The sequence below is a fragment of the Oryctolagus cuniculus genome, chromosome 2, assembly GCF_051225735.1.
Source record: "Oryctolagus cuniculus isolate XC-2025 breed Fujian yellow rabbit chromosome 2, ASM5122573v1, whole genome shotgun sequence".
NCBI classification, from domain to species: Eukaryota; Metazoa; Chordata; class Mammalia; order Lagomorpha; family Leporidae; genus Oryctolagus; species Oryctolagus cuniculus.
Genome location: NC_142868.1, coordinates 45,832,653 through 45,845,299, shown reverse-complemented (window position 1 = coordinate 45,845,299; position 12,647 = coordinate 45,832,653). Strand labels below are relative to the sequence as shown.

The following is a 12,647-nucleotide window of genomic DNA, read 5'->3' as shown; positions in this document are numbered from 1 at the left end:
TTATATTATTTCTCATTTGCCATAGTTACCTTTGTGTGTGGTGGGGGCAGAGGGAGGAGATAGTAAGGATCACTTTCTTTTCTTTTTTCTTTTTTTTTTTTTTTGACAGACAGAGTGGATAGTGAGAGAGAGAGACAGAGAGAAAGGTCTTCCTTTTGCCATTGGTTCACCCTCCAATGGCCGCCACGGCTGGCACGCTGCAGCTGGCGCACTGCACTGATCCGAAGGCAGGAGCCAGGTGCTTCTCCTGGTCTCCCATGGGATGCAGGGCCCAAGCACTTGGGCCATCCTCCACTGCACTCCCTGCCACAGCAGAGAGCTGGCCTGGAAGAGGGGCAACCGGGACAGAATCCGGTGTGCCGGCGCCACTAGGTGGAGGATTAGCCTATTGAGCTGCGGCACCGGCCAGGATCACTTTCAACTAAACATTAGATGGCAAAGAAGTATACATTTGTAAAACATTTTTCCATTCAAAACTCACAATGCCTGAATTATTTTATGATTTGCTACATATGCCTATCCTGATGTACTATTTTTTTAAGGAATATAAATTTGAACTCATTCACAGCCAAGTAAGCTGACAAGGCTCCTGTTTTCACAGGGACTCAGTGTGCAGTTGGCAGCAAACAGCAGCCTCCTTGCTGGTGCGTACAGTCTGTTACTTGTACAGGTTGCCCTAAGGGACCTTGGAGACAGCCCCTCCCAGTGGATCTTCATGTCTGATCTAGTACTGCTTCCAGTCTAGGCCCCAGACAGCTATGTGGGGTGGCTTTTGAAAGCCCCAAGGCACAGTGGCCAGGGTTCACATTGGCAGAATGATGAACATGTAATTGAGGCCCTATGCAGGACCAAGTTCAAGTTCACGTTTAAAGGGGATGAATTCGAAGACATAGTTCTGAGAAACAGCTCATCACAGAATGACTGTATGGGGTCAAATATATTCCCAATTGTGCTGCCACGGACAAACAGCAGAACCTGTACTCAACCTGGGCTTCTGCCATACTGCCCCCTCCTCCTTAATCAAGTCAATAACTCTCCATTAAAAAAAAAAATCACACACAAAAAAACTGAATTTAATCTCTGCTTAAAGCCTGATATGAAGTTAAAATCTTGTGATTTATTTTGCATGAAATAGCTGTATTTTTCACATTCTATTACACCATATAAGAAAGACAAGGTTAAAATGAAAACAAAAATCGAGACCTTACAATTGCACCTATCTTTGGTGACAAAGGTCCTGATTTAGAAGGATGGAAAATCCTTGAAATTACTGTATGGGCTCCCCTGATCAGCTGTATCCTTGGCCATCTATTTTTAATCCCTTTCATATAGCCAGACTGTTAGATCTGGAAGGGACCTTTGAGGTCATCTGATCCAATGCACTCATTTTTCAAAGGAGGACAAAGCCCAGAGAAGGCAAGTCCTGTGGGAGATTGTTGGGGCAGCTGACCTGCAGCCAGTTTTCAACTCCCAGAGACATCCTTCTTTGTTTTCTTTTCTTTTATTATTTTTTAACGTTTATTTATTTATTTGAGAGGCAGTTACAGACAGAAGGAGAGACAGAAAAAGAGTTTTCCTTCTGCTGATTCACTCCCCAAATAGCTGCAACAGCCGGAGTTGGGCTGACCTGAAGCCAGGAGCCAGGAGCTTTATCAGGTCTCCAACATGGATGCAGGGACCCAAGCACTTAAGCCATGTTCTACTGCTTTCCCAGGCCATGAGCAGAGAGCTGAATTGGAAGAGGAGCTGCCAGGACACGAACCAGCGCCAATATGGGAAGCTGGCACTGCAGGTGGAGGTTTAACCTACTATGCCACAGCACCACCCCTGTTTGTTTTTATTTATATTTATTTAAAGTATGGGTTTTTTTTTTTAAAATTTATTTATTTATTTGAAAGGCAGAGGCAAAGGCAGAGAGAGAGAAGTCTTCCATCTGCTGGCTCAATCCCCAAATGGCCACAACAGCCAGAGGTCAGCTGATCCGAAGCCAGGAGCCAGGAGCTTCCTCCAGGTCTCCCATACGGGGCACTTGGACCATTTTGTACTGCTTTCCCAGGCCATAGCAGAGAGCTGGTTTGGAAGTAGAGCAGCCGGGTCTTGAATGCCCATATGGGATGCTGGCACTGCAGGCAGTGGCTTTACCCACTACACCACAGCACTGGCCCTAAAGTATGTTTGTTTTTTTTTTTTTTTTTTTTTTTTTTTTTTTTTTTTTTTTTTTTTTTACAGGCAGAGTGGACAGTGAGAGAGAGAGACAGAGAGAAAGGTCTTCCTTTGCCGTTGGTTCACCCTCCAATGGCCGCCACGGCCGGCGCGCTGCAGCCGGCGCACCGCACTGATCCGATGGCAGGAGCCAGGTACTTATCCTGGTCTCCCATGGGGTGCAGGGCCCAAGTACTTGGGCCATCCTCCACTGCACTCCCTGGCCACAGCAGAGAGCTGGCCTGGAAGAGAGGCAACCGGGACAGAATCCGGTGCCCCGACCGGGACTAGAACCCGGTGTGCCGGCGCTGCAAGGTGGAGGATTAGCCTAGTGAGCCGCGGCGCCGGCCCTAAAGTATGTTTTAAAATGTGCAATGTTACCACACTATAAAATACAAAAATGAAAGTTCTCTCTTCTAATAGATCCCCTTCTAGCAACCAAAGCCCATCTAACATTTTGGGGAGGAAACGAGTATTAATAGTTTGCAATAATCATAAACAATGTATACATATACATACACACATTTTTTAACATTTTTTTTATTTGAAAGGCAGATGAAAGAGAGAAATCTCCCACCTGCTGGTTTGAGCCTTTAAATGCCCTCAACCTTCAGGGCTGAGCCAGACCAAAGCCAGGAGCCTGGAACTTAATCTGGGTCTCCTATATGGGTGGCAGGAACTAAGGTACTTAGGTCATCATCTGCTGTCTTCCATGGTATGCATTAGCAGGAAGCTGGAATTGGGAGTGGATATGGGACTTGAACTCTGATAAGGTATGCGGGTGTCCCAAGCAATGTTTTAACTACCACTCCAAATGCCCATCCCTCCACACAAACATTTTTAAAAGGAATTTTATTCCAAATTAGAGTATAATTAAGCCAAAAATGATTTTTTGAAATAAAATAGTTCTTGAAAATAAAATGAGTATATTATATAGAAGTTATTAAATGTGACAAAAATCTATTAAAAACAAGCAAAAGCAATATTATAATTGCTCTGATGTCCCCTCCCTTTCCCTTTTTTCCCCACCCTTTATCTAGTAATCCAACCTGCAACAGGCACAGGCAATTTTTGATTAAGACAGGTTTTTTTTTCCTCCACAACTGCTACTTTGATCAAGACCCCTAATTTCTCTAAGAAAATTTCTGAAAATAAAGGCATCCAACAGATATATATTTCAATTCAAGTCACTTTTTCACTTGTGTGTAAAGCCTTCACAATTCTATGGAAAAACAGATTTCAAAACCAAACACTTCCTTTTTTTTTTTTTTTTTTTTTTTGAGAAAGGCAGATAGGCTGTTATATAAACTGTTGGAGAGCTGAGAGCATCGCAAGCAGGTGCTCAATAAATAATTGGTGAGATGAATAAAAGAGATTTCAATAGACTCATTTGGTGTCACAGCTAAATGAGGGCTAAATTTCTCACTCTCATTCTGTATCTTTCATATTTTCTGGTCCCTTCTTTCCCTCCCCCCATTTATTATTTCTTTTTCCTCATTCTTTTATCTTTTCCCTTTTTAGGGTTCATTTTACTATTACCTCACTATTCCAATCCCTACCCCAGCTCTTCTCTCTCTCTCTCTCTCTCTCTCTCTCCCCCCCCCCCCTCTCTCAAATTTCTTGTTTCACACCAGAGGAATAGAAATAGAAAGTTCAGGGGTTGATGCTGTGGTGCAGGGGGTTAAAGCCCCAGCCTGCAGTGCCGGCATCCCATATGGGCGCCGGTTCAAGTCTCAGCTGCTCCACTTCCAATCTAGCTCCCTGCCAATGTTCCTGGGAAAGCAGTAGAGGATGACCCAAGTCCTTGGGCCCCTGCACCCGCATGGGAGACCCAGAAGAAACTCCTGACTCCTGGCTTCAGATCAGATCAGCTCTGGCTGTTGTGGCCATCTGGGGAGTGAACCAATGGATGAAGACCTGTGTGTGTGTGTGTGTGTGTGTGTGTGTGTGTGTGTCTACTTCTCTCTGTAACATTTCAAATAAAATAAATTTTTTAAAAAACAGAAAGCTCAGAGGAGAGGGGTCAGGTTTGCTGATCTGGCTTGGCAAGAGAGATTAATATATTTGTAAGATTCAGAGAGACAAAAGGACAAATCCGGGCTAAGGAAGGAGACAGAGGCACAAGAAGATGACAGAGGTTGGAAGAGGTGCATTGGGAACTATATCAGGCACTGGAGAGACCGTGAGGAGAGAATCTTGGCTTGTGAAGCATGCATGAGAGTTGGCTGTGGGAAGTCAGTAAACAGCATGACAGCAAAGAAAAGGAGGCAGGAAACAAGGGGACATGATACAGAGGAAGGAACAGTTGAACCGACTCTGCCAGCAGGTATGGAGCTGTGGCAGAACAAGGTTTACTAGGTATCAGCTGGGGGTGGGGGGCAGTGCCACGGTGGGAAGCAGGAGATTGGTGGAAGTCAAATTATGAAGGGGGGCCAGCCCTGTGGCACAGCAGGTAAAGCAGCCACCTGCAGTGCTGGTATCCCATATGGGAGCACCGGTTTGAGTCCCAGGTGCTCCACTCCTGATCCTATGCTATGGCCTGGGAAAGCAGTGGAAGATGGCCCAAGTGCTTGGGCCCCTGCACCCATGTGGGAAACCTGGAAGCTCTTGGCTGCTGGCTTCAGATTGGCCAAGCTTCCAGTCACTATGGCCAACTGGGAAGTGAACCAGTGGATGGAAGACTTCTCTCTCTCTCTCTCTCTCTCTCTCTCGCTGCCTTTCTAAAAGTCTTTCAAATAAATAAATCTTTAAAAAAAATTGTTAAGGGTCCTCAACTCTATGCATGGTAGGATGGAATTTACCCTTGGAGTATGGCTCGTTATCAGTTTCCCATAAGAGTGGTATTCTAGAAAGATCATTCTGAGACCAGAATGGACTACACATGGTAGGGATAGAGGTCATGAAGCCAGTTAGTGGTTACTGCTAGGCACAGGGTGATGAGGATGTGATCAGAGAATGTAGAATTGGGAGCATATAAGTAGAGCGAGAAAAGGGGCCTGAATGACAGTCTGGGAGGAAGACTTACAGAACTTGACAACGAATTGGATGCAGAAGTGTGGGAATGTTGGTGGACATCCTCTTGCTCCTGGATATGTTGGCATGTCAAGAATGCAAGGCCCTGGACACTGTCTACTTGGGTCATTCCTCCAGGTTGCATTTGAGGAGAGCAACTTTGATGAATGAGATAATGTCTCCGCTGCAGCCAACAGCAGGCTTGCTTACTGCTTACTACAAAAGCAGTGGAGCATTGGGTATGGTGGTACAGTGGGCTAAGCCGCTATTGGGATGCCAGCATCCCATATCAGAGTGCCTGGGATTGAGTCCCATGTATGCTTTCTGATCTACTCTTGTCAACGAGCCTGGGAGGCAGCAAATGATGGCTCAAGTACTAGGGTTGCTGCCACCAATGTGGGAGATCCAGATGGAATTCCTGGCTCCTGGCTTTGGTCTGGTCCAGCCCTGGCTATTGCAGGCATTGGGGGTCGGGGAGGTGGGGGGTGAGCACTTGTATAGGAGATCTCTCTCTCTCTGTCTCTCCTTCTGTCACTTGACCTTTCAAAAAAAAATAAGTCTTTCATAGAAGTTATCTGGGTCTCTTATGGGTCAAGGTGGGCAAGGAAAACCTATGTGAGCAATGCTCATGCTTCTTGTAGTGCTGTGAGTTCTTTGTCTTTGGACCGAGAATCTTGTGTCTTTTACTGCGAAACAGTATTGTCTTCTCTTCAAGTAATAGGTTAACCTATCAGCTTATAAACAGGAGGAAATCAAATCCCAGACCAGATAGGGAGAATGAAGATTTTTGACTTAGTGTAAGGTGGTGCCTTTCACCAAGGGGAGGAACTGGTGTAGGCGAGCGAGGAAAGAACTGGTGTGTAGGTCATCTTTACACATACTGATTAGATTTTACTGCCAACTAGCACACAAGGATTCAGAGTAAGAGCCTGCAGACCTGTTGCAAGTCTAAATCCTGCCCTTCACTTTTCCTGCTTAATAAAAACCTGCAGCGTCAATCCCACACCCCAGCAACCCACTGCAATCCTTTGGTGTGTTCTGCTAGTGCCTCCCAGAATGCCGGTGGAAATAAACTGCTCAGTAGAACCTGAATACTGTGGGTAATTAGCTGAGATTTATTCATGTTATGTATTTGATTAAATGTGCAGCATTGCCCAGTGACCTTAACTCCAGCGAGAAAAACCTGCTTTCTGAGAAATCCTTGCAGACCACCTTCCTCCTCTCTCAGTCCTGGTGGTTCCAGAGAACCAGCGATGGAAAGAAAAAAGCAACAGGGGTGATAAAGAGGGTTGGTGAGAGTGGAGAAATGAACAAATCTGAGATATTTTCTTATTAGGCAGGGTCGCCAGCCTTGCCCCCACAGCAAGGGCTCACTAAAAGATTTCAAATAAATCTTTCATTTTGTCTGTTTTCATCCATTACACAATCTCAAACAATTTCTGTTCACATTTTGATAAACAAAATTTTAACATTCTTTTCTTTAAGGCATGGATCCAACTGATAAAACTTACCTGGTCATTCAAAAGCTGATGGTTCAGGGGTGTCCAAGTACTCATCTTTGTTTGCATTTTGGAGCCCTCTATGCTTTTTAGAGGTGCTAATGCCATCATGAAATAACCAGGTATTCTTTCATAAGAAAGACTGTACCTATCAGAAGAAATGAATGATATAATTTTTAGAATATTAAAAATACTAATACATATTTTTAGCATTTTGTGAGAAGGAATGAGGGGAAGAACATTTATTGCAGGTACCTTTGTGTCAATAACTTACATACATGCTCAATAAAAAGTCTCAGTGAACTGGAGAGGTGGTGGTTTTAGCTCATTTTATGGATGGAGAAAATGGAGTTGACTGCTGTTACACCCTCTGCCCAGGGATATAGAGAGAGCAAGTGTCAGAACTGGGAATCAGCCCATGTCAGTTTAACTCCACTTTCACTGGAGCATGGGGGGAAGTCTAGAATAAGCCCAGCTAAATGTACCATATTGACCAGAAAGAGAAATAGTTTAGATTTTAAAATCACTGTACAATATGATTCTTTGTTCTTATACCTTGTGATATTAATAATATGGCCCCTCCCTTCGTAACCTTCCAACATGTAAATAAAGAATTCCAGCCCCATACCATACTTAGGAAGTAGAATGATGTGATGAACAAATTTAAGGCTTTAGATGGAAAATTTGAATTTGTTGAGGGAAATTTGCTGTTTTTAGTTGTCTAGTATGCAGTCCTCCTGTTGATGAAAGCACTTTTTTAAAAAAATTTAGATTAAAATATTTATTACAAGCAGATTTCCTTTTCCCATACTGGAAAAAAAAAATGACTGGAAACCGTCAGAGAACAGAAATTGGGTTAAATCTATTCCTGAGCCCATTATCAAATTACCAATGAAGGAAAAGATATATTATAATTTAAAATTAGGGAAGCCTACACACAATTTAGAAGACTGGGAAGAAAAAAGACTACCCAAGTCAAAAGGATCCTTAACATCTTACAGTCCTTTTTTTCTTTTCTTTTCTTTCTTTCTTTCTTTCTTTTTTTTTTTTTTTTTTTTTGACAGGCAGAGTCAGACAGTGAAAGAGAAAAACAGAGAGAAACATCTTCTTTCTGTTGGTTCACCCCTCAATGGCCACTATGGCCAGCACACTGTGCTGATCTGAAGCCAGGAGCCAGGTGCTTCCTCCTGGTCTCCCGTGTGGGTGCAGGGCCCAAGCACTTGGGCCATCCTCCACTGCCTTTCCAGGCCACAGCAGAGAGCTGGCCTGGAAGAGGAGCAACCGGGACAGAATCCGGCGCCCCAACTGGGACTAGAACCCGGGGTGCCAGCGCCACAGGCGGAGGATTAGCCTAGTGAGCCGCGGTGCCAGCCATATCTTACAGTCTTAAGCACATAAATCTGTATACTTAACATATTTCTCCATGAAATTTTGTGAAATCAGATGGCAGTGAATAATTTACAAATCTTTTGTCTTTCTTCTGATCACTTACACCCTTTTGCACAGTTCTTGAAGTCATCATAATCCCACCTTCTCTTAACTTTGAAGTTGGCCTGAGGCTGGGATGGGCCAGTAAGATTAACCTCCACTAGGAAGGTTCCCCATGCAAATCCTCTCTTCTTCAGTTTTTGTTCTTGTTTCTTCCTGGCCTGCACTTCAGTTCTGTCTTTTACAATTTTTTTTCCAGTTCTGCAAGAAGAGCTGCAGTGTCATAACCATCATCGTCTTCAAAATCTCCATCTTCCTCATCTGTTATAGGATCATTTCCATAGAGGTTGGCAACAGGAATCTGGTCTAGCCAAGGCTTCTTTGCCACTTAAGAGAAGGTTGTATGTTCTCGGGTTGCATGGTCCCTATTTTTCTCGCTTGCAGCAGCTCTTTCTCCCTCTTACAACTCTTTCCTGAAGACACTACTACAAACCTCTGGAGGACACCCTGAGTAGTAAGTAGGTCTGTATTTTATCTTTGTATGATAAGGAAGGTCTCTGCTTGAACACTGCTTTGAGAGCTGCCTCAAGTCACTTCTTCTCCTCTCCCACCTCCTGCAGGTTCAAACCTTGTTGTCTGCTGTTATCTTTTATGGTTGCTCAAGGTCTGACGCTGCATCTTCTGAAAGTCATAGAGATGCCATGGCGATTCTTGATGAAACTGCTTTATTTCTCATGAGAAATTACTTCTCCCTCATTGGTTCATCAAGATGGCCTCCCTTTCCCTAGCCAAGAGGTGGTCATGAGACCAAGTGAGGTTACTTGGACTGACCATGGCTTATCCTTACTTTACAGATAAGATAATCAAAGTAGCATTTGTGCCTCCAAGAAGTCTCCACTGTTCCTGCTACATCATCCCTTAGACACATCTTTTCTTGTCCAAAATGGACAGCTAATTATCTTTGTCATCACATGTTTAGCTCAGTTACAAAGGACTTTGTTTCATCAAAAGTCTTCTTCATCACCACAAGAAATTGTTTCATCACAGTATTCTCAGTTGGTAGCTCATGACAAAATTAGATGTGAGCAGGCATATTACAGATAGAAAGCATTGTCAGGGAGTCTAGATGAGCCCAGGTAAAAACTATATATATAACTATATGTATATATATTGTTGTTGTTGTTGTTTACTTTTAAGTTTTTCCTTTCTCCTCTTTTAGCCAACTGTTTTTAATCCTTATTTGGAGGTCATAAATCTCATTGAGGATATGATGAAAGCTATGAATCCTCTCCCTAGAAAAATGCTCAAGAGCATAAAATTTTGCTTACCATAGAGTAAATGCCCCTGCTCTAAGCTGAGAAAGTCTCTCTCTAGTCCCAGGTTGTGCCGGAAGTGGTCTGACTCATTCCAGGTGCAATTTCTGAATTGGGACAAGGTGGCTTTTCTAGATGATGCCCTAAAAGCGTGCACTGGTTGCTTTCTTTTTTCTTGGTTCCTCTGAGCTAGAAATCACTTGGATTAAGCTTTTTTCCTCAGAATCAATTTGATGAAGGTGTAGCTTTCAAGAGGTAGGCCAAGCCACCAAAAGCAGCCCTCTTGGTGACAGGGTGCTGCAGAGGCAGGCCAGTGAGACTGCTACATGATCTCCTGTTAATTATCCTTTCACAATTTATTCCTTCTCTCTCCATTCCAGAAGGTAGGCAGTGTGTATACTCACATACACAACACACGTTCACAGTATAGACCACTTACTACTATTAAAAAGAAATAACTTTCATATAACATATACAAAAAATAATTGTCCCCCTTCTGTTAACAAGACAAACCAAGTGATCTTCCATTCCTTCCACAGATTAGTCGTCTTGATGCTTTTCATGACTTCTTTTCTTTGGAATGACTGCCCTTGAATACCCATCATTGATTTTTATTGGGATAAAATAGACAGAAAGCCTATGTCCCTAGTCCCCAAGGTATGGTACTAGTTCCAAGTTCAACAGCAAGGGTGAGTCCTCTGGCAAAATTCTGGTGTTCACACACTTCCAACCTCATCTTCTAAGCCATTCTTCACACTATCACCATTGTTCCACGATGTTATTAAGGACCTACAGGGCCTGTGTTAGGGGTACAGAGTCTTTACTGGAGTTCAGAGTCTACTGTTAGGGATTTTTTAAGACAAAATGATTATGTTATTTTTCAGCTCAAAAGCCTCTGATGGGTACAGAATCCAGACTCCTTAGTGTGGAAGTCTACGTTCACTTTGATTTTTATCACTGCCTGCTTTTTCAGCCTCATCCCCGACTCTCCCTTCACTCAGCCCAGAAACACTGAATTCCTGGCCACTCCAAGAATATGGCACAAAACTCTTTGCTCAGGTGGCTTTCTGATGCTCACTTGAATCCTAATCACAGTGGTACATAATCAATACTCAATAAATATTTGTGAAATGAATGAGAGCAATGACTACAACACTGGAGAGGGAAGAAGTTTAAGAATTAAAACTGGGGGGCCGGCACCATGGCGCAGTAGGTTAATCCTCCACCTGTGGTGCTGGCATCCCATATGGGCGCCGGTTCTGGTCCCAGCTGCTCCTCTTCCAGTCCAGCTCTCTGGTATGGCCTGGGAAAGCAGTGGAAGATGGCCCAGGTCCTTGGGCCCCTGCACCCACGTGGAAGACTGGAAAGAGGCTCCTGGCTCCTAGCTTCATATCGGCGTAGCTCTGGCCATTTTGGGGGTGAACCAACAGAGGAAGGACCTTTCTTTGTCTCTCTCTCTGTCTGTAACTCTACCTCTCAAATAAATAAATAAATAAATAAAAATTAAAACTGGTAGACATGTATAGTGAAACTCAGAACATTGTGAATTATCAGATTTTTATTTGGAGTTTACAGAACAGAATAGGATTTAGTTTCTCTGCTAACACACAGTCCACTCACTGTACACAGTAATGTCATCAGACAAGGGTATCTCAAATATTACCAGGAAATTATCAGGAAATGGGATTATAGGTAGGTTTAACTACAAACTCATCTTATATCCCACTAGTCAAAAACAAACAAGAACTATAATATAATGCAAATAACTTGTGCTTGATAGATATGCACATAATTATTTGTTGGTTTTTAATTTCACAAGTACGAAGCATTTCACACTTGAACTGCAGCTGAAATGAGAGAACAAAATACCAATACCAGTGACAAGGCTTGTGGGAGGCCCAGGAGCTCGCCAAATACAATCTCCATCTTTTTCATGCACTGCTTACTGCTCTCACCTCTTTCAGCTCGTCTTCCTCTTCAAGCCTCTGGTGCTGCTGTTGCCATAGTTGCACTAGGTCAGCTTTCTCTTTGACTCCTTCCAGACCCCTCCCAGCTTCCAGGAGTCCAATCACTATTTGTAAATTCTGTCGCTGCTATCCAGAGTCTCTTAGGCGACAGTGTGTGGTCTCCTGATTGGCCAGGAGATCCAGGAGGGCTGGCTCCAAATTAGGCACACGATAAAATTAAGAAGCGTGGGCGCCAACAGTGTGAGAGGGACTGCAGGATCAGACGTAATGCTAGGATGACTATGTATCCAATCCTAAAAGCGAGCAGCGTTGCAAACCTTCATTCGATCCATCCTTGTGTTCCAAATCGGCCCGTACCTACTGAGCATGCCCAGTTATCTTGTTCTGGTCACTCCGGAGCTCCGAAATGCAGACTCCACTTCGCCAGGTATTAGGAATGGCCAACAGGTAAAAGGGTTGGAGGATTCAGAATTCACGACTGGGTTCACCGAAAGAATAGCACCTGCAACAGGAAGTGGAAGGATGTTGGGAAATTGCCCAACACAAACACAAATGCTTCACCGGGAATTTCAATGTCTTGGTTCATGAATCAGGCTGATAGATAATACCAGGGAACCAGCAGATGGCATGCCCTATTAAGAATCATTCTAAATTTGGGAATGCTTTAAATCCAGTCTAATTAATGAACGGCATTGAATGCCCAGCTGGTAATAAAGAGCAGAGTGAGCATACAAGAAAGAAAAAGTCCAATGAGAAAAACTGGAAAATGCAAGGATAATTAATTACCGGAAAGCTCACCGTCCTGACAGCTGTGAGAAAACTACAAACAGGTGCTGGAGTATGCCAACAGTTCAAAATTCCACAACACAACTTCTTAGTTGCTTGGTCCATGTAAAGCAATTCTTATGGGCACCAGTTAAGAAAACAGCAATCAAAAAAAAAAAAAAAAAAAAAAAAAAAAGAAAAGAAAAAAGAAAAAAAAAGAAAAAAGAAAGAAAAGAAAAAAGACTTGAACAAATGTACAAACCCTGTGTTTGTTTTCTGTCACTTGGTTTTCAAATAGGAAGCATCTGAGTTTCTCACATTTGAAAAAGAAAAGAGGTTGCTGCTTTCCTTAACAAAGGATCAGTGAGTGGCCAAACTGAAATTAGAACTTAGGTTGTCTTGAATTTCAGCCTAGTGGTTTTTCCACGTGACCAGGTAATATGTAAATGAATCAACAATGC

General features: G+C 43.2%; 1 protein-coding gene, 1 non-coding gene and 1 pseudogene across 3 annotated transcripts in view; 1 reads left to right on the top strand and 2 right to left on the bottom strand.

Moving 5' to 3' along the window:
• The window catches only part of FBXO16 (F-box protein 16), a 65,060-nt gene that overhangs the window by 50,972 nt on the left and 1,441 nt on the right, over positions 1-12,647 (bottom strand). The window contains exons 3-4 of one of the 2 annotated variants that reach the window (XM_089325452.1): positions 11,410-11,923; positions 6,726-6,861 (exon numbers count right to left, since the gene is read on the bottom strand). In XM_089325452.1, coding sequence (XP_089181578.1) covers positions 6,726-6,824 — 99 coding nt within the window. In that variant the 5' untranslated portion in view covers positions 6,825-6,861; positions 11,410-11,923. Of the gene's footprint in view, positions 1-6,725; positions 6,862-11,329; positions 11,924-12,647 lie in introns of those variants that run through there. The other variant, XM_089325453.1, reaches the window with a different exon arrangement.
• On the top strand, positions 563-698 carry LOC127490442 (small nucleolar RNA SNORA70). Its single transcript, XR_007918392.1, has one exon. It is a non-coding gene; the product is annotated as a small nucleolar RNA SNORA70 (small nucleolar RNA).
• LOC100339800 (spliceosome-associated protein CWC15 homolog pseudogene) lies at positions 8,100-11,380 on the bottom strand (annotated as a pseudogene).